At 47.2% G+C, this 26,011-nt stretch overlaps 1 protein-coding gene across 14 annotated transcripts in view; it reads right to left on the bottom strand.

Annotated features, from left to right (window-relative positions):
* LOC118221032 (girdin-like) overlaps positions 1-25,674 on the bottom strand; it is a 53,249-nt gene extending 27,575 nt beyond the window's left edge. For 9 of the 14 annotated variants that reach the window (XM_035405623.1, XM_035405622.1, XM_035405618.1 and 6 more), the window contains exons 1-5: positions 24,856-25,673; positions 24,666-24,766; positions 15,991-16,099; positions 3,052-3,121; positions 157-215 (exon numbers count right to left, since the gene is read on the bottom strand). In XM_035405623.1, the coding sequence (XP_035261514.1) occupies positions 157-215; positions 3,052-3,121; positions 15,991-16,099; positions 24,666-24,766; positions 24,856-24,918 (402 nt within the window). In that variant the 5' untranslated portion in view covers positions 24,919-25,673. Of the gene's footprint in view, positions 1-156; positions 216-3,051; positions 3,122-15,990; positions 16,100-24,665; positions 24,767-24,855 lie in introns of all 14 variants that reach the window. The other 5 variants (XM_035405609.1, XM_035405610.1, XM_035405616.1 and 2 more) reach the window with 1 other exon arrangement.
* Between the last annotated feature and the right edge of the window lie 337 nt (positions 25,675-26,011).

Below are 26,011 nucleotides of genomic sequence, written 5' to 3'. Positions count from 1 at the left end.
ATGGTGTAACTTCATCACTCAGTCACTCGGTCAGTCACAGACATTCGCGTTTGTAGGGCTGGCCCCGCTGTTGAGGTCCAGCCAAAAACTACAAACACTGTTCTGAATTTACATTGGGACACGTCGGTAAACAACAGCATCCAAACTGTCGCTCACCTGCACTGCACATCCCAGCAACAGCAGCAGTAATTTCTTAATTTCCTCGAGACCTTGCTCTGAAAAAACAAAAAAAACAAAACAAAAAAAAAACCTCAATTTTTTACAAAGCAAACACAGAGCGTGTAATCCATACAGGGGTCCCACACAGACATAGTCCCCAACTACTCACCCCCCAACTCTACGTCTGGCAACCCTGATGTCCCAGACCTCAGGCCTCAGACTAATGGTGTGGGATTATAGTGTAAAAATGCTGATGCAGGCAAGCTCACGGTCAAGGGCAAATCCAGCAGAGGTTACTGTAGAAGTGGGGTTGACGCAGGGGAATTCAGGGGCACAATGACCCTGTGTCCCCCAGATTTCAGTATGTGGTGTTTGGGTGCCTAGGCTGTCAGGTTTGTTGGGTTTTCTGTGCAGAGGTTATCTTGGTTCAAAACGCTCAAACGACCTTTCTTCACGGTAGCCGAATAAAAAGGATCAGTTCTGACATCATAGTACACTCTCCTGCCAGAGCCTGCAAACTGCTGCAGCTCACAGGAAACAGGAAGTGGAAACACACAGCAGGAAATGGACCAATTAGGAAAACGGCTCATCGGGTCACCTGCTTCCCTCACAAGGAAGACAGCTGAACTGAAAATACACTGTCACCAATGAGGAAGTACAATTCCTTATGGCTTCTCCATTTGCATACAGTACTATCCAGCTTCACAAAAGCTATAAAAGAGCGCCCATCGGATGCCATCCGTGCCATCCGTGCCCACCTTTTAAAGCTCCAGAAGAAAGCGCAACCCCAACGTCTGTATTTGGCCACAATAGCATGCCCTCCCCAGGGGGAGACTGGGGGGCCCCCGGCCCACTCGGCCACCACATTTCCCTCCCCTGACCTCTGACCCCTGAGGGTAACTGTGGAAGCCACACCCCCGCCCCCCTCCGGCTCACTAAAGGGTCCCCCATGTACCTCAAACACGGGGGTCAGCTGGGCAGGACATCCTCATCAAGTAAAATTCCATGGAATTTATGTTTTTCCATTTTAAATGACAGGACACCTTAGAGATGGATCCATTTACTGGCTCCCATGCTGCATAATTGGGCCCACACAGTTAAGAATAAGAAAAACCCTCTTCCTGGTTTCAGCAGGTTGCTGTGACGCTGACCGAAGGATGTTTTACTTGTTTATTTTATTTAGGGCATTGCAATTGTTGAAAATCTCCCCTTTTCCAGTTTTGATTTCATGAGAAGGTGTTGGTGAGCTAATATTTATTTTTATGACAAATGAAAACAGAAATAGTTGTTGACTCAAATGTCACTCTGCGGAAAGGGAAAAGCTGGAGGGTGACTTCGACCTGGCCTCTTATTTTCATCACAAAAGAATTCTGCAGAGAGGCGCACCGCCTCCGTTCGCCCCGGTGACCTTTACCGACAGCAGCAACGTTTCAGTGACGCTTCAGGGAACGCTACCTGTGCTAATTCAGCGAGTGACCTCATTGGCCAGCGCCGAGAGGCACTGATTTCACAGTAAAAACACAACTGGTCCCCTGTGTGTTCCAAAAGCTGGCATCCAACTGTGACACGCAATTTCAAAACCAATACAATATGCCCAATGTGGTATGAGCCCAAACACCTTTTAAATAAGCTGAACGAAAGACCCAAGGGCCACTGGTGTGCAGCGGCACAATTTAACACCATTTTAGGTGGTGAGGTGGAGTTAAGGATTTGACTGCATTAGATTTCACAGGACCGGGTGTGTGTGCGTGTGTGTGAGTGGGTGTGGGTGTGGGGGGTTGGGTGGTTTGAGTATTGTGTGTGAGTGAGACAGACTGTGTGTGTATGTAATGTGAGTATGTGTGTGCGTGTGTGCCTGCGTGTGCACGTGTGTGGTTTGAGGATGTGTGAGCGTATAGATATTTGATTTTTGTGGTTTTTATTTGCACATGAGGCTGCACAGGCCCGTTCTGCTGATGACTCTGTTGTCGTGACAATGCTCCTGCGTGTTGCTCGGTTACGGGGGTTCCGTCGGAGCAGGAAGCACCTGGGCCGGGCTGGGAGCAGGTGTGGAGGCCTGCTGCTCTTCCTGTCTCAGGCAACAGGAAGAGGAAATGACCCCTGCAAAGCTCAGTCTCTTCCTGCTCCTGCAACCGGGTTCTGCTGGAGGAACAAGCCTGGAGGACATCCTACCGCTCGCAGGAACGAGCTAAAATAGACTCTGTCACACCTCCCAAACACATAAACTCTAATCAGAGTCACAATCCCAATAAAGGAAAGGTGAGTAATCCTTATTAGAGGTGAAATGCATAAATACAAATGCATTCCACTGTCCAAATGCGGGTGTAATAGGTGGTATTTCAAATGCAGGCATTTGAAGTGCATGCATCTGAAACACCGCCCATTCCACTGCCCAAATGCAAGCTTTAGCACCACGGTGCAGCCCGAAATTATTAGCTAATCTAATACCGCTATGATGAACAGTTGGGGTTAATTAGTACCGTCAGGAAGGGGGGGGGGGGGGGGGCGAGATTTGATTACAGAACAGAGACCGGGGTCTCTGCACATTATCCTCTCCATGCCAATTCCCATTCATAGTTAATTAAGCAGAAACATATTTTACTTCAATTAAACGAAGATGATTTGAGGACTGCCTTTCACTGGATCACGCTGCACAGGATGAAAGGCTTGTTTGAAGAACAGGCTGATCGCTGTTCAGTGAATACGACAGAGCACCACACAGAACAGCAGAGGCGATATTTTCTAACTTCATTTACCATAAAATCTATAGCTAAAGTCTTAACTAAGGTGACACGCCCCTTTTTAGCCAAAACTCTGAATCCAGTGTCACACAAGAACCAAGCTTTCATCACTAAGAGGGGGGTGTCTCCATTTCCACGGCAACAGACCTACCACAGAGAGGGTTCCGTCCAAGTGTCAGCACGTTGGGTAGAGGCATCATAATAAACTGCTGCAGCGTCTCCTGAGAGAGAGAGAGAGAGAGAGAAACACAAATGAGGTTCAGCTGACCAAGTCTACCAAGCACACACCCCTCCATTGGTTTCAGTCTGATGTATGCTGCATTTAGCAATCCCAGAATGCAACGGGAGCCCTTATTTGTGGGTGGGGCCTGCTGTCAGGCAACTGAAACAAACAAAGTGAAAAAAACTTTCAGGAAGCAAACCAAAGCTCTACATCACACAGGCCATCAATAACTCCGACTGATATTCGATCCGATGAATCACTTAATGTCACAACATTTACCCCCTTAGTCTATCCCTTTCCATTAGCGTCAACACCCCCCGAAGAAGCACCGCAGACGCACAAAATCCATCAAAACGACGCTGAGAACGTTTAATTATTCACACATGTACACAGCGCTGGAGTTGAGTTTCAGACCCCAACGCGGGTCCACTCGTGCCGCCGCGAGGAGGCCATTAAATATTTAACGCGCACAAACGCGCTCCGCGCTGGCGGACCCAATCTGACGGGGCCGAAGTCAACGTGAGATTTCAGCCAGCTCCTCTCCATCTGCGCACAGTCTAGTGGGATGTGAAATCGCTCACTCTGGTGCATATTAATACCGATCGGATTACATTGCGACCTCCATTCATTTAGCCCTCTCCAACACCTCTGAAATAACAAGAACAGCAGGCATCACCACCGTGAGTTTCGACTGTGCTTTTCAGTATCACTAACACACGTTTCCACCAGAACACTAAACACAGCCGAGGCAGGTTCATCTGCACAGAAATGGTAAAATTGGTGCACAAGGGTACAATAAGGACGTTAGAGTCACATTGAAATCTGTAGTCAATCACATCCAGAGTCCAACGCTCTAACCACTACACCAGGGGTCCTCAATCTTATCCAGAAGGGGCCGGTGTAGGAGCAGGCTTTTTTCCCCCAACCAAGCAGTAACACACCTGATTCTACTAATCCAGGTGCTTAGTAACGAATAGTCATTGATTAGTAGAATCAGGTGCGTTTCACAGGAGTTACAGAGGAGTGCCTGCAACTCACATGATTGACACACCGGAGGACACAGCCCCTCACGATCATCTCTGTCATCCTCCTCCTCCCCCCCCCCCCCCCGAATCTCTGCCTTCATCAATAATGCAGTGCCGAGCTCCTCTGCCTCTTCCACAGAGAATCTTTAAACTCGACAAGCATCCAGCAAACAAGGCAAGGCCTTAAAAACAGCACAGAATTAAGTCATCACACAGCACCCCCCAAACCCCCCCACCCCCACCCAAAAAAAAACAAAAACAGTAAGATCTAGCCCTTAAAATCACAATCCAGGGTGAGCGTTAAGGTGCTTTCCTCAGTTTAATGTGACTCCGCTACAGTGGGAAGAAATATCCAGAGACTGGGATATAAAAACAGCACCATGCATAATGCTGTGATCTGGCAGGAGTAGTTATGCAGATTCCGGATCATTCTCCAGAGGGATGTCATAGCGGTTACATCACATTTCTGCATTTAGCAGAAGCCACTTCTTTTTTTTATATATACAACCTATTATTAAGCTGGACATTTACTGAAGCAACTCAGGTTAAGTACCCTTACAACAGCAGTGCCCCACCTCAGAATCGAACCTACAACCTTTGAGTTACAAGTCAGTTCAGAAACCACTATGCTACACCGGTGGTAACAGGAATGTTACAGTAATTATCAGGATAGAGTAGACAACTGTTCCCTCCCATCTGTTTGAAACCGGTCTGAGAAGCCTCCGTATTTCTCCCCTTTCTGGTGTTGGGGGAAGGCCGGTTCTGCAGGGGGAACAGAACGCAGAGGGAGGTCCGCCTCGCTGCAGGACGGTTTCCTCTTCCACGGCAAGCAGGATGGGCGGGCATCCAACACAGTAACAGCCTCATACATGCCAGTGATGGAAAGAATCTTATCTTTTATTACCATTTCCCACCCTACAAATGGGCCAACTGTTCCACAGACTCCGCAGTTCATACGCAAGGATATTTCACACCAGTGATTCAAGGTTTTGTTAATTTGGCTGCCTAAAACCGATCTGACCTGCGTTTCTGTGATAACAGCATTTATCTCCGTTCATTTATAAATGAGCCTATTCATGATCACGTGCGTCTCCATGTACCGACCTGGACTGCAGCCCTATTATCATGTTCAAAGGTGAATTTAACAACTGGAGTGATTAAAACGAGCCCCGTTAGAAACAGCTGCGCTGAGAAACGGCTCCATGTTTAAATCAAATATTCACCAATTAATTACTCTGCTTTCAATGTTCACTCCTTCAAAGCAATATGCAAATTCCTGTTTCCCGAAACACACCGGGAGCCACCAATCAAGCCGCGAGACCGGTGACGCGTACCGTAAACAATAACCGGCAGCAATCACCGCTTCATTACTTGCCATTCACTTCAAGAGCGAAAGGCTCTCGCAGCTACACGCAAAATTAAACGCGTTTACGGAAAATCAGCGACCGAGTTCCTGCAATCCGCCGATCCTCCCCAGGCAGGAGGAAGCAGCTCAGGTGTGCCTCTCCGCTCCGGGGTCGGCAGCTGTGCCAGTCTTGCCAAGCAGCTGTGTTAAGAGCCCACAGCTGGTTCCCTCAGAAGAACCAGACTAATCAAACAGACATATCAGAAAAAACATCAACAGAAGCACTCTACTCAAATGATCATGTCTGTTTTAAAAAAATTTTAAAAATAAAGCTCTGTGCAGATGAATAAAAATCAGGAACCAGTTTCAGACCAAACTGACCAGGTGAAATGAATTACCTGTGTAACCAATCTGCTTTAACCGATCAGTTAAGTAAAAAGTAAGGATGAAAATAAGCAGATGCTCTCTTTTGCTCTCCAGGCTGGAGTCTAGACTTCCTCACCTTCCGGCCGGAGTTTTCCTGGGACGGGGGCCGAAGGTATCCAGGGATACGGGATGATGAACCAATGAGAGGCTGAGTGTCCCGAGTGGCACAAGCCCCCGTCATTCATGAGATGGGGAGGGTTTCCATGGAGACATCACTCAGCCCATTCATCCCAATGCGGCATCTCTACGCCTCTGGTTTAGACACGGCGACCTCTGCAAGACGTCAGGACCAGGTGCTTTCAGGGTGATCAGTTCTGACCCTCGGGCCAAAGTTGAATAGCAACTGCTCTTAAAAACATGTGGTATTGAGTCCATGATCCTGCTGTTACAATGTTCAGCTTGAGAAACTGAAAAAGGCTGTTCATTTCCTCTTGATGTTAAAAACAGGGATCTCACTGGTTTTGAGTGAATTTCACACAGAGCTGCACAGAGCAGCTGAATAAAACAATATTATATGATGAGTTTATAAAATTCCGTTCCTATTCCTCCTGCCAATTCCAATCAAATATTCCCTGCAGTGATTGCGACACCTCGCCAAAGACAGAATCTACATTTTGAAAAAAATTTTAATTAAAAATACAGTGCTCAAGCAAGCCTGAAGGCTCAAGTTGAGCAGCTATTAGAATCTAATTACTCTGTACAAGTGCGGGGATATTGTGTCGATTATCTAATTAATGAAAAGCAGCTTTTCTTGAGGCGTAAAATTGGAAACATTAGTATAGCACTGCTTCATATGAAGATTCCTTCAGCTCTGCTGCCTGTCCACAGTCCTAACAGCAGACAGGAGCGGGAGGCTGTCTCTCTCTCTCTCTCTCTCTCGGGCTCTCTCTCCCTCTCAGGACAGCGTCTTCCTCTGACTCACGTCTGTACGACCCCGACTGGCAAACTGTGGTGTGATAAGAAGCGGCGGCTGAGATGACATCACGTGATTTTGATGAGAGATGAAATGGTACTCATGGGTCACCTGTGTAAAGCTCTGCCCAGAACTCTGGGCCTTTGACCACAGATAAGAGCCTGAATCTGAGGAGTGCTCTGAGCAATGAGAGGGCAAAATAATAAGACCACTGCCCTATGAGAGGGCAAGAGAATAACCCCTCTGCCCTATTTGAGGATAAGAGAATAATCTCTGTCTGTTTGGCTTCTTGGAAACACAAAAAAATAGCCTGCCAACAGAGCCCGCATATTCCAGAGATTCCATTGGCTCAAACAGCAAAGACAGTGATGTAGATGTTTCAGCTTTAGCCCGGTTCAGGGTTATTGAGTGAGATATTTTCACCATTTCACTCGCTCGTTTCAGAGCCGACCCGTAGTAACCTCATATTATCTTCACTTCCCGGACGGCAAGCAGGACGTCCTGCTGATTTGGAGATCTTCTTATCTGAGAGCGCAAATTACCCCAGGCTCAAATGGGGAGATCACAGAGCAATGCCCTGAAATCTGAAACCATGCCTTTCTGTTTCAGCGATGATCTTACTCCATTTTCTATTCCAACATACCATAAACTTACAACGTGAGACAGGCTCCATAGCTAATTATAATGAGAGAAACAGGAGTGGAAATTTTGCTGGTAAGATCTGCCACAGCTCAAAGGCTTCCTGGAGAGATTAGGCTCTTCATCATGTTCCAGAAAGAAGCGATATGCACAGTACATTAACCTGGGAGGGGGATATGCATGGGAGGGGTGGGTTGGGGGGGGGGTGCAGGGAAGGGGTTGCGTAAAGTTCACTAATATTAAAAGAGAAAGACAGCCAGCTGGATTTTGAGCAGCGTTACTGATATCGTCCGCGGGACGTATGATTCGTTCGCAGAGCGAAGGAGCGAGTTCCTGCGCTCAGGAGGAGAACAGAAACCACCACGAACGCGTCGATTCCTGGAGGAAACCCGAAAAGGCTGCCGTCAGCCGCGCTGGGCAGGAACACGTCACCGCTGCCGGCGGACCAATCGCGGGGCAGGAAACGCATCCGAGGGAAAAAGCGCACATCTGACTGCGACGCTGAGCCAGAGCACAAGAGAGCACTGCGCCAATTCCGCCGAATCTCTCAGGCGGCGTGAGCCTGCCGCGCGCGTTCGACCGTCTACCACCGGCGGCTCAAAGCCCGGACCAATTTAAAAAAACAAAAACACGCCGCCCGCAGGCCCGCAGCAACAGCGAAAACATCACGGGCAGGGGGGCAGAGTTCACCAGACGCGCTCACAAAGAGACGCACTGAGGGACTCTTTAGCGGGAAATCATTTCTAGACTCGGAGATAACGGCCGATTCGTTCTGCCCTGGGGGCAGTGCGTCAGAGCCGAGCTGTGAGACCTAACTGTGGCTCCCCCTATCAGAGAGAGGCAGACGAAGGTCACTCCTAATTCATAATTAAAACGGCCGACCTGCCAGTTTCGCTAGGCGACACAAACCAGTCCGAGACGTCCATGCAAGTCGAGCTCGCAGAAAGCCTGACCCCGTTTCCTACCAGCTGATTCCAGAAAACTGAAATTCTTGCTGAACCTGTGAATTCTGAGGATGATTCTGCATTTTTAATCTTATTTATGAAACCACAGACTCAATAATGCTCCTCATTATAGAGGTTATGAATCCATTAGTGTCAACAGAAACAAAACCATCTTCAAACATGCTTACCAACACCAGACATTTTATACCCCGCAAATATTTACTTCCGTAATCAATTTTAGAAATGTTTTTCTGACAGCCATCCGGAATAATTCCTCCTGCCGTCTGTGTCGGATCATTTAAAAGGCACCTCTGACATCGTAGAGCAGACAGAAAGTCTGCAGCTATGGTCCGGTCTGAGGGGGGGGGGGGGGAGGGAAATAATCCCCCTCTCCATCTCTCTGCTCCGTTCAGGACAGGAAACGCTAATGTCCCTCTAACAGGAAAGAGCATCTGCAGCATTCCCCACAGGACAGATTAAGCACTGTAACATACATTACTGTATGTTAAAAAAAAAGACTAAAAAAAGAACAACAGCCCAAATGAAAATAATAGGTTGACAATCCACTTATGATGCAGTAAAATCCGGCCCGTGACCTTCAAATCATCACCTTTAACTCTTAGCCCATAGCTACAGAGCTCAATTCTCCAACAGACTTCTCATCCATTTCCATGTAGTGCTAGAGATTCCTTAAAAACTAATAAAGTTGGTTCGAAACCCCAGATGATAAAACCATAGTTCCGTTTGGTAAAGGGGAAAAACAGGGAGCAGTTATACTGCTTTTCCCCGGAATTCCATTTTTTTGGAGAAATGAGGTTTCTGTACGACACCGACACCAACACATGCGTCACAGCACAAAATCAATCTCCTGCACTCGGCTCGAAACTTTCACACGTCAGCAACCTGACACAAACCGTCTGAGCTGTATTGTAGGGACCTAGTATTTTTTTAAAATCAAAACATTCTGACGTCTAGCAGTTAGCCTTAAAAAAAAAACCCCATCAGTCTTACCAGACAGCGCCCCCCCCCCCACAGTAAAATACTGAGGTGCAGAGTTTCCATGAGGCTGTCACCCTGGACGGTGGAAACACCTGCACTCAGGTAAATATCACCTGTTCGTACCAGCGACAGGTGAAATACAATTTAGGCTAAAAATACACTGGAGGAGGGGTCCTGACGGGGGAACATGAGGCCATTTTGACCACATCAGTCACACGCTCCAGAGTCGCAGTTAGCCCAATTTCACACAATCGTCCACTGACGTGCCCTAGGGAGGGGGTCATACTCGAGTGGATTTTAGAGGAGGGGGGAGCAGCACCCTGCCAGGGGAGGGCCTGTTTTTTCATCGAGTCATTAAAAAAAATTAAACATCTAAAAAAATTAAAAAAACTAGACCGGAAAAAAAATCAACACAGGGACCTTTGTACTGTCCCCCTGCAGCGCATGTGAACACGCGTTCTGTCCGAAGCAAACGCAAACACCCCCCCTAATGAATTTAAACTGCATTCCTCATGAGACAAATGTCAAAGGAAGGGATTCTCTCCCCCACCCCCACCCCCCAAATTTAAACAGACCCCAAAGGAATTCTGATTCCCAGCAAAGACAAGCAGAATCTCTGAAATGGAGGGGTTTGGCCTAATGGGTCAGGCTCGCACTTCCTGTTTTCAACCAACATATCTGCCGAAAGAAACAAACCCACAACAAAAACAACAAACGCACAAAAAAATAACTCCGCAGCCATCTTTGGACTGTAAAAGGAAACGTATTGTTTATTTACACAGGAAGTCCCCTTGCGGCCAACTAAGCAAGGTCCCATTTTTACCAGTGAGGGCGCAGCCGGCCGACAATTAACGAAAGCGTGACGGGCTGAGGTGAGGCCTGCTCCACGCACAGAACGCACCCCTCTTCCCTTTTGATTCTGTACAAATAAACACCCCCCGGTCACTGCGCCCCTCCCCGGGGAAGTGTGCCCAGTTTCCAGCCGAACCCGCGCAATGGGAAAAGGAGGCGTCTGGGAGGGGAAAAATCCGTTTTTAAAACATCCACGCTCTGGAAATTCAAAAGCAGTTTGACCGTTTTGTTTTTTTTTTCCCTGTTTCTTAATACCTCAGAGTTGAGGCCATTTCTTGCCCAGATGAAACAGACGAATGCGGTAGGAGAGCTGAATTCCAGTATCAGACTAACAGCTGAAACTGCTCGTGACCGGAGCACTGTACACTCTGCTGAATGCTACAGAGACGACAAAATGGGCAAACAAAAAAGAAACTAAATCTGTACGAGGGACGCCACGGGCAGTGTGGGTTTTCCGCCAACCGTTACCGCCTAACGCTCAATTAATTTTACTTAAGAGGGGGAGGTAAGACTGCTGAGCACATCAAAGACACACTGATGCTTTCTGGCAAGCGTGAGAAAAACAGGGACCACACTGTTAAGAGCAGAAACTTGGGGTGTGTGTTAGAGCTGAATCTTGGGGTGTGGGGGAGACAGAGCTGGATCTCGGGGTGTGGGGGAGACAGAGCTGAATCTCGGGGTGTGGGGGGAGACAGAGCTGAATCTCGGGGTGTGGGGGGAGACAGAGCTGGATCTCGAGGTGAGGGGAAGACAGAGCTGGATCTCGGGGTGTGGAGAGATGGCGTTGAATCTTGGGGTGTGGGGGAGACAGAGCTGAATCTTGGGGTGTGGGGTAGACAGAGCTGGATCTCGGGGTGTGGGGGAGGTGAGAAAACAGCCTTTAAAAACATGCCCCCCCCAGCGTTTCAGCTGAGCGTGATGAAACACAAACATGAGCAGCAGTGACTAATAGAGCTCATCTCAGCAAGGCCCAAACTACAAGCTGCACCGAGCGAAAGGTCAGAGAAATTATCACCAAAGCGAGGACTCAAAGGCTTCTGCTGACCCAAGACCAAGAGCAAATTTACTGTGCGAACATTTTAAAACTTCAAAGCTGTTTTTATGAAGGGACACTTTTGATATGGTAAACGGTTGATACAGCCTGCTGGCCAAGTTCAAATAACATGTGAAACCATTTCTTAATTAAAGCTGCAGTCCATAACTTTTTTTTCTCAAAAGGTATCAGGGAACGGTCATGCTTAATTGGTAGCAATCACAGAAAAAGCCTGGCTCCCTCTAATGACACACATATCAGTGAGAGCGGTCTGTCGTCCTAGATGTGGCAGACCGCCTCTATGAGCTGACATTTTAAGTGTAGCTTAAGTGTAATCCTTCTTGCTGAAAAGTCGCAGCTAGAAATGTTTATGCACATTCGTGACAAGGTGTGGAGACCGGTTGAGTAATTACATCTGAAGTAATCAGGTTTTGTTACCCCACTAGACCGAAATGAATTACCATATAAAATCTGACTAATCACCTGTTAATGAAGTCGGACGAACCCCTAAGCGATGGCTTCTGTTTCCTGCAAATAGTAGCTCCTATAGGAGTCTCTTTAGTTCAGTCACGTGTACAAGATCTCTGCAAGAGGGTTTTATAAATAAGCTTTGGCTGAAAACTGGGGGTGCGGATGGGGGGGGGGGGGGGGGGGGGGGCGGTTCTGTCCACTTGAACGGGAGATTAAAAATAGGACAGAAACCCTACAGCTAAAGAGCTGTGCTTTTCATCTGAGGAAATGACTGAATGGAAAAAGCGGGTGAGCTCATTATCATAGCCCATGTGCGGGCGGCACTTTGCTTTCTGTGGTAAAGGCAGCTTTTATCGCACTGAAACGGTCTTCTTCTCTTTTCCAGACCTAGCATGAAAGTCAACTCTGTCTTTATCCTCTCAAAAAAAAGAAAAATAAATAATGAAAGAAGCTCAAAATGTGATGCAGGTGGAAGCCGATTCGTCTAGACGACTTCCCCGCCTCCACTCCCGCGCGTCCCTTTAAGCGTTACTGCGGAAACCACGCGGCCCCGTATAAAACGCAGGGCGGGCTGCTGCGGCGGCCTGCGTAATCCACCGCCCGCTGAAGGAAACACACACAGCCGCCCTCCCGCCCTGGCAGCTCCCGTGGAAACGGCTCTGACCTCACAATGGCGCGGATCTCAGAGACCGAGCGGGAGGGCGGAGGAGAAGAGTCGGGGCGGAGCTGAAGTCTCAGACGCTGGAACTGTGAGGAGAGTTAATTGCAGTGTGTCAGAGGGAGCTTCGGAGTTTTAGCTGAGTAAGCAGCAGTGCTGATAGAGCAGGTTCCACGCTCACACCAGACGCTCAGCTCCCGAGTACCTTCCATCCACTCTGCTGCTTAACTACAGGAGGTTCTGATTGGCAACTGGAGGTTCTCCTGCTGTATTACAGTACAGACCAGCCACAGTACTGTCTCTTGGCCACGCCTCCTTAATGAATATTCAGAAGATCACATTTTGGCTTAAAATGTAGGGAGACAGAACTTGCCAATGTTAAGAACACTGGAGCAGCATTTCCGGAGAGTTTAAAGAGTCTGCCATAGCACTTTTCTGGCCTGAGGCCAGGAAGGTGAAAAGTTGAACGAGTGGGTTAAACTCATTACAGAAACCCCTCCAAAGGAGGAAAGCGTTTCCTGCAAGAGTTACTCAGATGTGGGAATCAGCCTCTTTGACAACAAGCACAACAAGTACCATATGGCTAGCCAAGCACAGCCTCAACTGTAAAACTAAGCACAACTGAAAACGTGATTTTCTTAAGTGTATAAACAATTCTGTTTGATAAAAAGTTCTCGTACTTCCCTCGCTTCACTGTAGAAATCCTGCTGTCATTTCCAGCTTCTGCTGTTTGTCAAATACCAACCCGCCACGATACCATTTCCCAGAATTCCGCTTCATGCCCATTAAACAGTTATCATTCGCAGAATTCACAATCATCATGGCTGATATTTCACTTCCAAGCTTTTGCACCCAAATGTGGCCTCATCCCTCTGTAGAATATAAAGACGTGATAAGAGTGCCTTTCATAACTCCCTATAATCCTGCGTGTTTGTACTGAACTCACGGGTTGGTTTTGAGCATACACTGTGCTAACTGTAACGGAGAACAGGACCAAGATCAGCCATACAAAAACAGTCATTCGAACTGAATGGAACCAAATGAATGAATAGAAGATCATTTAGCACGCTGACCTACAGCAGATTTTTTTTTTTTTTACAAACTGCTGGTCACTGCACAGATTCCGGTGGTCTCTCTTTTACACCAGTATGAACAGTCTCTCACTTCCACAGATTATAGCCTACATATATTACACACACAGACTGCACACACACAGTACACACACAGACTGCACACACATTACACATAGACTACACACACATAACACACAGTACAGACTGCACACACATTAATAACAGCTGCCCTTTTTCAAATCCACATACACACACCCCCCTCCCAAAAAAAACAAAACAAGCAATTCTAGGTGCCTTATGGGATGTCTTTGATGGAATCTACCCTCAAAAAAAAAAAAACTGCCTCGGCTGAACCCTTTATGACAATAACAGCGAAAGCGCCAGTGTCCTGGGAGGGGGAGAGGGTGTGAGATCAGAGAGAGCCACAGCAGCTCAGACTGTGTGCTTTCAGCTACACGCTACAGCAACGTGTCACACACAAAGGGCATTGATATCTGTGTGCAGATTTATGAGCCAGATTAAACTGATCTATCGGCAATTACAACCGAGTGAAGCGCGTTAAATGGACTCGAAGATGGATCAAAAAAATTAACCGAATAAAAGCTCTTCCTGTTCTTTGACATTCAAAGCTTATTATATCAAACAAAGTGTGACAGTTACTGTCATTTGTCATTTTAAACTTCAGGAACATGGGGCAGGATGGGATTCGATGATTGCTACCGGCTGGGGGTGAGATTCTTCATCCTCATTCCTCTTTTAAATACAACGTGCAGAGAAAACAAAGTCTCAAACGTGTGTGAATAAAAGCAGACTTATAAATTGTGTCAGTAGTGGGAGGTGTGCGGACACTGTACAGATGTAGGCCTGGACATACACTTTGACATAACTGATGCACTATTTAATCAGTCTGAATAACACTTATGTTTTCATAATGATAAAGAAGCGCCTAGCTCCTGGGTTGCCAGGTGGAGAGCCTTGAGGCGGAGTAACCCAATCCCTCCTTCAGCATTGCCCTGTCCCATTGGAGGGGTGGGGGGGGGGGGTGGTTGTTGACTAAAACCGGCTGCTGGACAGATGTGGGTGTGTGTGTCTCTCTGCCCCCACCACTCTACCCTCCCAGGGGGGGTAGTACAGGGGAACTCCAGCCAAAAATCATTATTTGATCTTGGCCCCTCAATTTTAGGATCATGTATCAATCTAATTACTAACGTGTCACATATAACACTTCAGCCCACGTCAAAGAAAATGTATAAAGCTCCACCCCTGAATGATGATGTCACACAGGGATAACCCCTCCCCCTTTTCCCCTTCGTTGCAGAGATTCAGGCGGCTGCAGTTCAGATGAAACCAAAACAAAAAATCTGTGGTGATTTTGACTCTACCCTGCAGGCTGTCCTTTAAGAGCCACAGCTCCCTCAACACCCCCCTGCACCCCCCCAATAAAAAGGAAGTCTCTGGTTACATTGGACCAACTGAACTGAATAGCATCCACCTGTCCGTGGATTATGTTCACAGTTCACACACATGCACGCCCACACACACACGTGCACACATGCGCACACCCCCCGAATCATGCACACACACACTAATGCACGCCCACAGGCATAACATAAGCGCACACATACACACATATATGGTGTGTGTGCGCGCGCTAATGCATATATATGCACACACACACACAGTCAAGCTATGTGACACTAAGTATATCAGGTATCAGTATCAAAAGTTTAAAAGCCACACAGAGCAAAACAGTTACCGAGATTAATCCTGCCAGCTGCCAGGTCTCTATAGATCTCTGGTGTAGATGAGGAATCCCCCTCCAGTGCCAGTGGGACATGAACCTGACCTCCCCAAGTAACCGACCCCCCCAGTACCCAAACCCCGCAGTACCCCACACACTGTGCAGCAGACAGTTTATAAGATGAGAAGGGGGGCACTCTTAAAAACAATTCTCCCTTTTAAATCACCCTTTTAAAATAAAGCACCCAGTGCGTCTCAAGCCATCCAGCAACAAATACAACAAAGTAGTGTCAGTAAGATGGAAAGGGGGCGTCTGTGTATATTTAGAGTTCTTGGCTGGAGCCAGTTGTGTGTGTGTGTGTGTGTGTGTCTTTGTGCTGTACACACGCGTGTGGGTATTTGTGCTAACAAAGCCAGTTCTACCCGCTGTAGAACTGTAGGAAATGTAGAGGGAACTTTGTAACCACACGATAAACATTACGCCATTTGCATTAAACAACCACATTTAGGCATTCAAGCAGACACTCTGTATAACAAGGCCAGCATAACAGGGCTCAACCCCAAAAATCGGATCAATGTCAGCTCAAATCAAGTGACTGTACCATAATGCAATGCAAAATGAAATCAAATACTCCCAAGATGTGGTTGTGGGGGGATCAGAAACACAGTAATTCCAACGTGCCGGGCAGGCGAACGAAAAGCTAACGGCTAACGGCCGCTAAAGCTTCGCCCGCTCCCCACGGACTCACCTGGTAGTAGGATTTGATCTGGCGGATGAGTATGGTCAGGTTCTGTATCCGGAGAGTGGAGTCGTTGTTCACGTTCTTGTTTGTTCTCTGAACGGAAGCTTTGGGGTTTCTGGAAGGGAACAGACAGAGCAGGAAACGTGAGCGGAAGCATTCGCAACGGCAGAATTCCGTAAGGCCTCACAGGAAGGCAGCGTGAAATAGGCTTTAACGAGAGCTCGGTGCGATGAGGGAGGAGTAACAGGACCTTGAGTTACTGGAGTCATTACGAGAGTTTGAGGAAAATGGTGGCATTCACACTTCATCAGGAAAAGTTAATGGTCACCCACTCACACAAGATCATTGTATATTTTTTTGGCTGGACCGCAACAGCGGGGCCAGCCCTACAAACGCGAATGTCTGTGGCTGAGTGACTGAGTGATCTGACTGAGTGATGAAGTTACACCATTGGTTGGCCGAGTTATGAAGTTACACCATTGGTCAGCCGGATCAGGTGTGTTAGGTCCAGCCATATACTAGGTTTTGACCTGGTCTTGTTTAAAGTTACATTATATTTTGTGCTCAGAGTTGTTGGAATTGGTTCTAGTAATATGCAGTATTTGACTCCCTCCTAATTATTATTTATTCTGAATTTACCCGGGATGGGTAATTTTACAGGAAATCCTGGGCCAAGCACACTTACGTTATTGAGCTGTATCTGTTCATGATGATGGTGCGGCACTATAAAATAAGTTTTATTTTTTTTCTATATTCCATTTTATTTTTTCCTCCTACTGAATTTATTGGTAATACTTCCTTACAATCACTATTCATACAACTGTCCTGAACTTTTATTTTGAAATACAGGTCTGTGTCCCTGCTGATGAAGTACAAATGTTCTCTGTGTAAAAGCATCTGCTAGATTCATGTCATTTAATATAATGAACCACAGTGGAATCAACTCATTTACACTTTGTCGCTGCATCGAACCACCTGATCATTTGTAGTTATTTTACCTTAGAGAGTAAGTCAAAAATAGCTGTGAAATTGCTTGTGCTTGTGCAAATACTGCATATTACTAGAACCAATTCCAACAACTCTGAGCGTGCACATGCATGTGTACAATTACGTACACTCATCTGTCTTCCATTTCAAACAATTAGCCAACCTCGGAAGCGCTAATTAACTCCGTACGCGACCCGCAATGCATTTCAAATCAACCCAGACGCAATCTCTCGTCGGTCCGTCCTCGCTAATTTCGAGCTGGCGATCTCTGCGGAAATGACCGGAGAGACGGAGGGGAGTGTAATCATTTCCAGAGAGAAGACGGACCGGAAAAGTGCTCCGTGTTCCCGGAACGGGCCCTAAGAGCGCATGGCCGAGGAATTAATAAATTAGAGGAAACGACCTACAGCAGCACTTCCAAGGGCACACACAGACAGCTCTCGTAGCGTGCCTGCAGGCCGCTTATGCCATCATTCATATAATAACAATAATAATAATAATAATAATAATAATGCAGTTAATTATACCCATTTACAGCAGTCAAAGTAAGACATGCTTACACATTAAGACATTCGCAAATGAAGGACATATGGTATATTTTTCAAGTCTCTCAGATGCATAGAACGCCCCACCCCCTCCAGTCCCCACCCCACCCCACCCCCATTTAGCCTTGTGAATGGGGGGCAAGTTCCTTTGATCTGCAGTGTGAATGAACCCCACCTCCACAGAACCAGCACGCTGGGGGGCCCCAGCAGGGGGGTGGGGAGGGGGGGTGGTATCTTAGCCCCCTTATTTAAAAGCAGAGGGGAGTGTAATGGCTGTAATCCTGTAACATGGAGCTCTTCATCTGCAGATGCCAGTCAGAACAATGTGCCCCCCCGCAAATACGCTGAACCACAGCCACAGGCCCCACAGGCCCAAGTGGAAACACGGAGGGTTTGTGCGTGGTGCTCAGGGATGGGTAGAAACTTTATACAACAAAAAGACTGCATCTGTAAACTAAAAATAATGGATAGTGAATAGTGGCGTATGTTGGCTTGCGGGTAAATGCACAAAAACAAACAGAGGTGAGGAACTCCTGTTACATATTAGTCATATTAGCGGTGGTGTCAATGTCAGTGGCTATGTGCATGTCAGTGGCTGTGTGCATGTCAGTGGCTATGTGCATGTCAGTGGCTGTGTGCATATCAGTGGCTATGTGCATATTAGCGGTTGCACACACGTTAGCGGTCGTGTGCGTGGGCCTCCTCCCTGGGCACGATCCACCCCATTAAGAGTGCTGCTCCTGAAAAAGGCCCTTTGTGAGGTGAGCACAATCAGACCGTCAGACGGAACGGCCTGAAGAGCCAGAGCAGCGACAGCGCACGCGGAACAGCCAATAGGGCGGCGGAGGAGGAGGCCACCGCCCCGAGCAGAGCGGGGTTTTATGGGTAACCTACTTATGACAAGCTGAATCAATTTCAGCACTAGCAGAGAGCCTGGGGAACTCCACAGAGGCCCAGAATCAGCCCTCATCTCTGGCCACAAACACAAAGATAAGGCGGGGGATGGGGAGCTTTAGCACGGATGTGTTCATGAAGCAGGCTGGTACTGAGGTGTAGCAGTCTGGTATAGGGGTGGAGCAGGCTGGTATATGGGTGGAGCAGGCTGGTATGGGGTTGGAGAATGCAGGTAAAGGGGTGGAGCAGCCTCATATAGGGGATCTGAGAGTCTCTGTACAGGCTGTTGCTGGTGGGTAGGAACACAGACAGACCTCCCTGCAGGCTATATGCCAAAATAAACCATTAGTGATGCCCCCTAGTGCTCCTGCTAGGTAAAGTAGAGCCTGAATGCCAAACCTATGGGCCAGCAAACCAAAACAACGACCGACTCACACGGCCAACAACTGACAAATCGAAACAACAGCCAACCAGACCAACACATCCACTGCCCGACACGCTGTACAGCAGCAACCCTCAGAATGTCCCAGCAGGCAGTGGGCACCGGCAGCTGACCCTCTCCACTTCAGCTGAAGAGCGGCGCCATCCTTGCCCAGGCTGCGACTCACAGCTCATAAATTACCTCCCAGAGTCTCCCAGGCCTAGTTAAAACAATACTGTCCCAGCAGCTGCTTCCTGGGGGAACCAGACTTCAGGATTTAGGGTGGGCGTACGGCCCTCTCTGAGCAGGACAGGCCCCCTCTCCCTTCCCCATCAACCAGAGTCAACAACAGGCTGAAAAGGGGCACCTTGGAGATACGGTAACAATTCAGGGAATCTGCAGGAAGTATACAGAGATGACATGGATACTGACAGATTACCATGGATACGCAATGGTCACAGATTCCCTCAGATATTTAAAGGGACGGTTCACTCTCTGGACTTTTAAAATCTTATTTCAGTTTCAGCATGTGCCTTTGATTGGCCCAGACAGTTTTGTCTGAGTGCAGAAGGATATTTCTGCTGACTAGCCGACTACACAATGGCTGGTACGGGGGCATCCAGGGTTCATGGTCTAAAGCAGGGGCGTCAAACTTAAGTCCTGGAGGGCTGTAGTGACCGCAGGCATTTGTGGTTTCCTTTGGATCAGCAGCCAATGAAGGCCTTGGGGACAAGGCATGTGGACTCTTTAAGCCAATCAATGACTTGAATGAATCACTCGTATTGCAACACACCAAAAGCCACCAGACTCTACAGCCCCTCAGGACTGGCGTTACGCACCACTGAAAGAAAATATATTTCAAACAACTAAAAAGCAGCACGTAGCAAGACATTCATCTTAAACCTACAACTGCAGCCTCGACAAGTACTGTACAGAAGGGCAGCAGGTCAGGGATCTCAAACTCAAAGTTCTGCTACGCACTCAAAGTTCCTGGGTGCCTTTTCTGGGTATTGTTTTCCTGGCAGTTAAATCATGTGCATATTGAGAACTGCACACACACACCTGTTATTTTTCTTATTATGTATTAAGTTACATTTGTCACGGTATTTTGTGTTTTCCTTTTCTTGTTTTGCTGTATATACTGCTCATGCAATGGGCATATATTACACAAATCACACACACACACACACTAAGAGCTTTTTCACTCTGACAGCTGATGGACCGACCCACCCACCCACCACAAGGAAACTTCACCTCCCTTCTGCCACCACAGTGGATTTAGAGCCTCTCAGCCCCCGCTGTGAGGAGGTTGGGGGGAGGGGGGACATTTGGGAACCACATACAAGGATCACCATGACAACACAACCCAGGCCCCCCGAGGATCACACTGGGTGACAGTGTAGTATAGAGACTATATTAGGGCGGGCTAGACCTAAGAGGTTGCAGGATCGCTTCCCAGGTGGGGCACTGCCGCTGAACCCTTCGGCAAGAAGGTACTTAGCCTGAATTTCATCAGTGAAATACCCCACTGAGCATAAGAACTGTATTAAACATGCAAGCGGTGAAGATTGTTCTGGGTAAGAGCGTCAGGCTCAGTGTCTGAATGTAAATGTCACTGCTTTGGCTCACAGAAGCGTGATGTATTGGACACACCCACCCCTCAGTATCCAATCACTTCCCTGCCTGTGTCTCACAGTTCACGTTTGAATTGTCACCTTTTACTGATTTTGCGTGATTGGTCAGGAAACATGGGTTATGCCCCTGGAAAGTGGGCGGGGTCTACTGGTCTGAGCTGCACTGTTTTTCTTAGGGCTTACAGCGCAGACCAAATTAAAAAAGGGAATAAACATAACTGCGTCAACAACACAGCACCAGACTGGACCGCACAGGGGAGAACGGCTCTACGCGTGGCCCCTCCCCAAAAAAACGCACCCCGCTGGGGTCATTAGGAGAACAAATGGCCCAGTCAGGAATAAGTTCATTATCTGCTGCTGTTCCGCAGCGATCTCATTGCCTTAATCTCCCATAATCTGGCGGGAAGGGGAGGGACTGTGGAGACGGGGGAGAGCAGGGGTGCAACTGTGCAGGGTGCAAACAGACAGACCGACTGCACGGGTGTGGGGCGGACAGACAGACAGACAGACAGACAGACAGGCAGACAGACAGTATGTGGTGCAGACAGACAGAATACTGACGGGAGAATAAACCTGTTATAACTTCGTTGTGCAAGTGTATTTTCTTTGGTTGCTTACGTGTAACAATAAATCAAGATTTGATTGCATTGAAACAAACAGAATACCACAAACTCAATTCTTTTCAGGAAGACACCAGATAAACCTTCTTGTTTTCTTTGTCGATTTATAATGTCAGATAAACTCCGGCTCAGTTTTTCTAGGAACGAGGGATACAAAAGAACAACAGGCGTCTGACATTATGAATTCGCACAACATGACCTTCCATGAATCCAAAAGCATCACATTGGCCCCTTTTTCTGAGCATTGGTTGGGGGGGGGGGGGGGGGGGGCAGCAAACCTGGTTCCCCTGATGACTGACCCAGGGCATATTGGAAAAGGACAAAGCACCACAATGTGAGAAAAGCTGTGCCCCCTCAGGCACCACAAGGTAAAAAAAAACAGCTCCCCCCCCCCCCCCCCCCCCCCCCATCCGAGTCCTTTACAGGGGGCACCACCCTGTGCCATGAGGTACACATTACAACAACAGCACCGCCTCCAAGAGGGCAGGGTCCACACTGGGAGAAACTGGGGGAGGAAAGACACTTTCATTATGCCACCCCCCTCCTAAATCTAACTGGTGTGAACCACAACTCATTCTCAAAGGGTGCTGCATTTGCATATGTGTTCAGTATGAAGTCAGCTTGATCAGGGGTGTGAATGAGGAAGAGGCTTATTTACAGACCCAAAATCAACCAGAGGTAAGGGGGGGGGGGGGGTTTGTGTTTGTCATAAACTCCTTCGCTCTCACACACTCGCTCTCTCTCTCTCTCTCTCTCTCTCTCACACACACAAACACACACACATACCAATAGCATTTACATTCTGACAGCTGACAGCAGGAAAGAATGATGAGTGATCAAGCCAAATATCAGAGCTCCCCAGAGACTTTTCAGGGTCTGAAAATCAGTATTTCTGGACTCATTAGAGATGATTATTGGGGGTGGGGGGACTTGCATCACTGCTTGAGGCTCGTCATGCGGGCTGAATGTTTTTAGTGCAGAAATGAGCGCTCTCTGTAAAAAAAGCCACAACCTGCAATGGGGGGGGGGGGGGGGGGGGACAAAGATGTGCTTCATAGCGGCGCTGCACAAAGTAGCCTGTGTTTATGCGCCCGCTGACTGCGCCGAGTTACCGCTACAGCTGCCCAGCCCCCCCCCCCCCCACCCCCCGCCCCACAGACGACAAGGAAACACTGTCCCGCTCCTGCCCTTAAGGAAAAAAAAACCTGGGGAACGTTCACAGTTGTTGTTCGGCGCTGTGGGGTATGAGTACACCCCCCCCCCCTCCCACCCACAATAAAACTGAAAAAGAAAAAGAAACGATGCTGTGCCCTCGACAGTGTGTGCAAACAGGGATACAGGACAGACCGCAGGAGCCCAGTCGGGATTAAACAACAGTACAAGACAAAATGCACTGCCCGGAATCAGCTGCTCTTCCTCTTATTCCAAAACAAACAGAAGTGCTCATATGATTATGAGGAGGTGCTGCCTACGATGATTTAAATAGAGTTTTGCTGTTGCTGAAGTTGTCTATTTTACAAGACAAACCTGATCAAATGAAGGTCCAACCGGCATGATACGACTGCCTGAACATTCCTTTTTTTAAGTCTTGTGTTGGCCCTGCCCACCCTGATCTTCTCCAATGATTATTGGTTCATTTTATCCTTATATAATAAAGTACAGGCCTCTGCTTTTCCACAGTGCACATTGTACCAAAATCCTACTTTCACAAAGCAAACACATTCATAAGCCTGGCACCACGTAATCAGGAGGCTGCTAATGCAAGGACAAGTTATTACAGCCGCTGGCAGTGTGTGTGTTTCATTGGGACAGAGATGAAAGCCAGAGAATTCTGAAGCTCGTGAGTCATGCACTCATCAGCATCTAAATGATCCTCGCGCGTCCTCCCTGACAGGCTCCATACCAGATAACGAGTTAATAACGAGCGCGTGAGAAAGAGCAGAGTCGGCACGGCCAAAACCATTGGGGATTTGAAGGTTGATTTTTGTGCACGTACGACTACACGTTAACCGTTTCACAATCCTAGTTTTTGTACTTCAGATATCGTGTTTCTGGCCAGCTCCAACCAGAAGAGAGGATGCGCGTGTTTGTTTTAATAATGGTTACACCGAGTCAGGATGACTTTTCGATATGCACTCCATCATCTCCAGTTGTAGTCACGTGTTAAGACTTAATAACAAATACAAATTCAGTCAATATCCCCCAGTGAACTCTACGGGCATGTCAGTTTTTTGCGTACTGTAATTCTATGACACATGGCTACGCACACTTTTTTTATTTTATTTTATATTTTTTTAACATAAACAAAGCTAACATTTACAATGAAAGCCTGCGGATGTCGCGTTTACAATGCTCAAACAAAAGCCATTCAAATTTTCCCCTTGTTAAATGGATAGTCACATTGTTCTGTAGCGTATTTAATTGTATTCAGAAACCCCGGAGTTCAATGTAACTATCAAGCCCATTTCCAAGTCAGCGGGCGGATATTGTGGTCAAAGAATAGGAAAAGCACATAAGGAACAAATCGATGGTTCTTTGCTGCACAGTGAGTGAGGCCCTTCATCCCAAACCTGGTGGCGCACAACTCAATCCATTCCCTGCGATCTGACATCATTTATTCCGAGATCAGACCAATTATTCTGGGGTTTTTTTTAAGAACCGTATTACACGTCCTGATTCACTCCAGCATCGGACCACATATAAAAACATAGTGAACAGCTCAGTCAATGCTTAATTCCACCTCAATAACCCAATTCCACTAAAAGATACAATAGACAATTTTCCACCCCAATTAGAATGTGTTGCGTTCCCCGTTTCCATTGTATTCTTTTTCCATTTCTGCTTTAAAAGAAATCTATTTGGTACAACGTCACGCCTGTCACTGTCATACTAATTAAAAATGTGTTTAAAGCACCAAATAGGCTACGACGCGGCCAGACCCACATTAATTGGCTAAACTGGATTACGACCGTATCAATCAAACTCCATCCCTACTGCAATAACCCTATCTCACCAAAAACACAGTAGCATTAAGAATCACATTCTGCGTCATTTTTTGGCGGACTTAGTAGGAACTTAATGATTCCCAGAACATCGGAAATCGATGACATTCGTGTTCGCTTAGTGCTAACGGAGATCTAATACAGAGTACTGCCGTCGGCTGCGGATGACACCTCGCACGAAACCAAAAGACGTGACTAGTAGCAGATAAACTGCCGGCCTGTGCGGAAAAGCCCAGCACCAAGCTGCGCCACGCTGTGCCAAAAGTGGGAGTGGTTGCATTCGAACTCATCCGACTCTGATTGATGCGACTGCCGGTTCTAAACACTACCTCTGGCTGTCAAAGATGTCCAAATCGCTAAAGTACAGCGGTCTACCGGCTACACCGGGATTGTGCTGATCAAAACAGTCATCGTCTTTACCAGAAATGTGTTCTTGTGCCATTCGGGTGTTAATGACCACTGCAGTATATCTATCCTAGCTATGCGGTTAAAAGGAACAGCTTACAAGCCAGTTTCTAGTCAATATAACAGTAAAACAATTATCTAGCCTTAAAATGAATGAAAATGCCAATACTTACATCTGCAGCATGATCTCGTTTAAATAGATGCCGTCCACCAATTCGATGTATTCTGAAAGTTTGCCCCCGTCCTTCTCGCCTAACTGTCCGAAGGTCTTCACCTACAGAAAACGATAACGTTACACATACTTGATATCCTACACTTTTGCGGCAACCACATACATCAAACACAACTAGGCTACTGTCTTACCCAAGTGACCAGCGGGGTAAGCATAAATTGCTCCAACAAAGGTGTAAACACCTCGCTTTCCATTATGATCCAGGAATAAATACTCCAATGTAACCCTGTTAGCCAGCTACTGCAAAGGAGTAGAAAAACAGTGCGTCCGACGTCCCTGTATCTTTACGGAATCCTTCCCGGGATACATCCAAACGGCACTTTACTTCACTGTGTGGGCACGGCTCCTTTCGTGCATGATGCAAAAACTCAGACGCTCCTTTCCAGGGTTGAAAATCACTGTCGTTAGTCCAAGCATTTCTTTCTCTATCTCCTTGAAATCCCAGAAGGCGAAATAAACGATTTGGGAATTCCGGAAGGCAGCTAGCTGCATAAAATTAAGCAGCAAGGAATGGCATCGCAGTGAAGCATTGTTCGAACACGACAGACGTCTTCTTCTTTACCAACGAACTGGCATGAGAAGAAAATGTATACTACACCTCCAAATGTTAAGTTAGTTCAAACACAACGTGAATATAAATATTGCTGTCGTTTGCCGGAACTCAATAGTCAGTCTTCTAATTTACTGCTAGGTAGCCAGCTACTTATTTTAAAGAGAAATGCTAGATAAAATAGTTGACTAGCTAGCAAACGGTAGCTAGCTGGCGTGTGCATTGGTATTCCCAAATGGTGAAGTAGCTAACGCTAGCTGGCTAACTCAGTCTATCCACATGCTCTCCTCCTCTCCTCCGAATAACGGCTGTCAGGAAGCGATACGCGCCGAAGCACAACCTCTCAAGTCTCTTTCCACTGCTGCCCAAACGGTTAGTATGATTTAGGCCTTGCTACAGGGATTAGGTTTACTGCTAACCGGCTCCGCCAAACGCGTAGGACTTCAAATAAAAGCAGAAAATAGTCCATTTTAACGTTTCATACTTTTTCTTGTGCTTGACTGCTGGGGAAATGCAAGGCTTGGCTAAGCTACACTGTTGTCAAAATTAGTTTAACATTTTCCGCCCAAAACGCGATGCATTCGCTTCTCACTTTAAGAAAACTCAAACAAGATATTTTTAACGAAGCAAATTTATTTGGGGAGCTACACCCTCACAACATTATCAGCTCTGCTGGTCTTAAATTTAGATTATTCATAAAACGCATAACTTTTGGCTCACTGTGTATTACGCATTTT

Source organism: Anguilla anguilla, chromosome 2 (assembly GCF_013347855.1).
Source record: "Anguilla anguilla isolate fAngAng1 chromosome 2, fAngAng1.pri, whole genome shotgun sequence".
NCBI lineage: Eukaryota > Metazoa > Chordata > Actinopteri > Anguilliformes > Anguillidae > Anguilla > Anguilla anguilla.
This window is presented reverse-complemented; position numbering and strand designations above follow the sequence as displayed.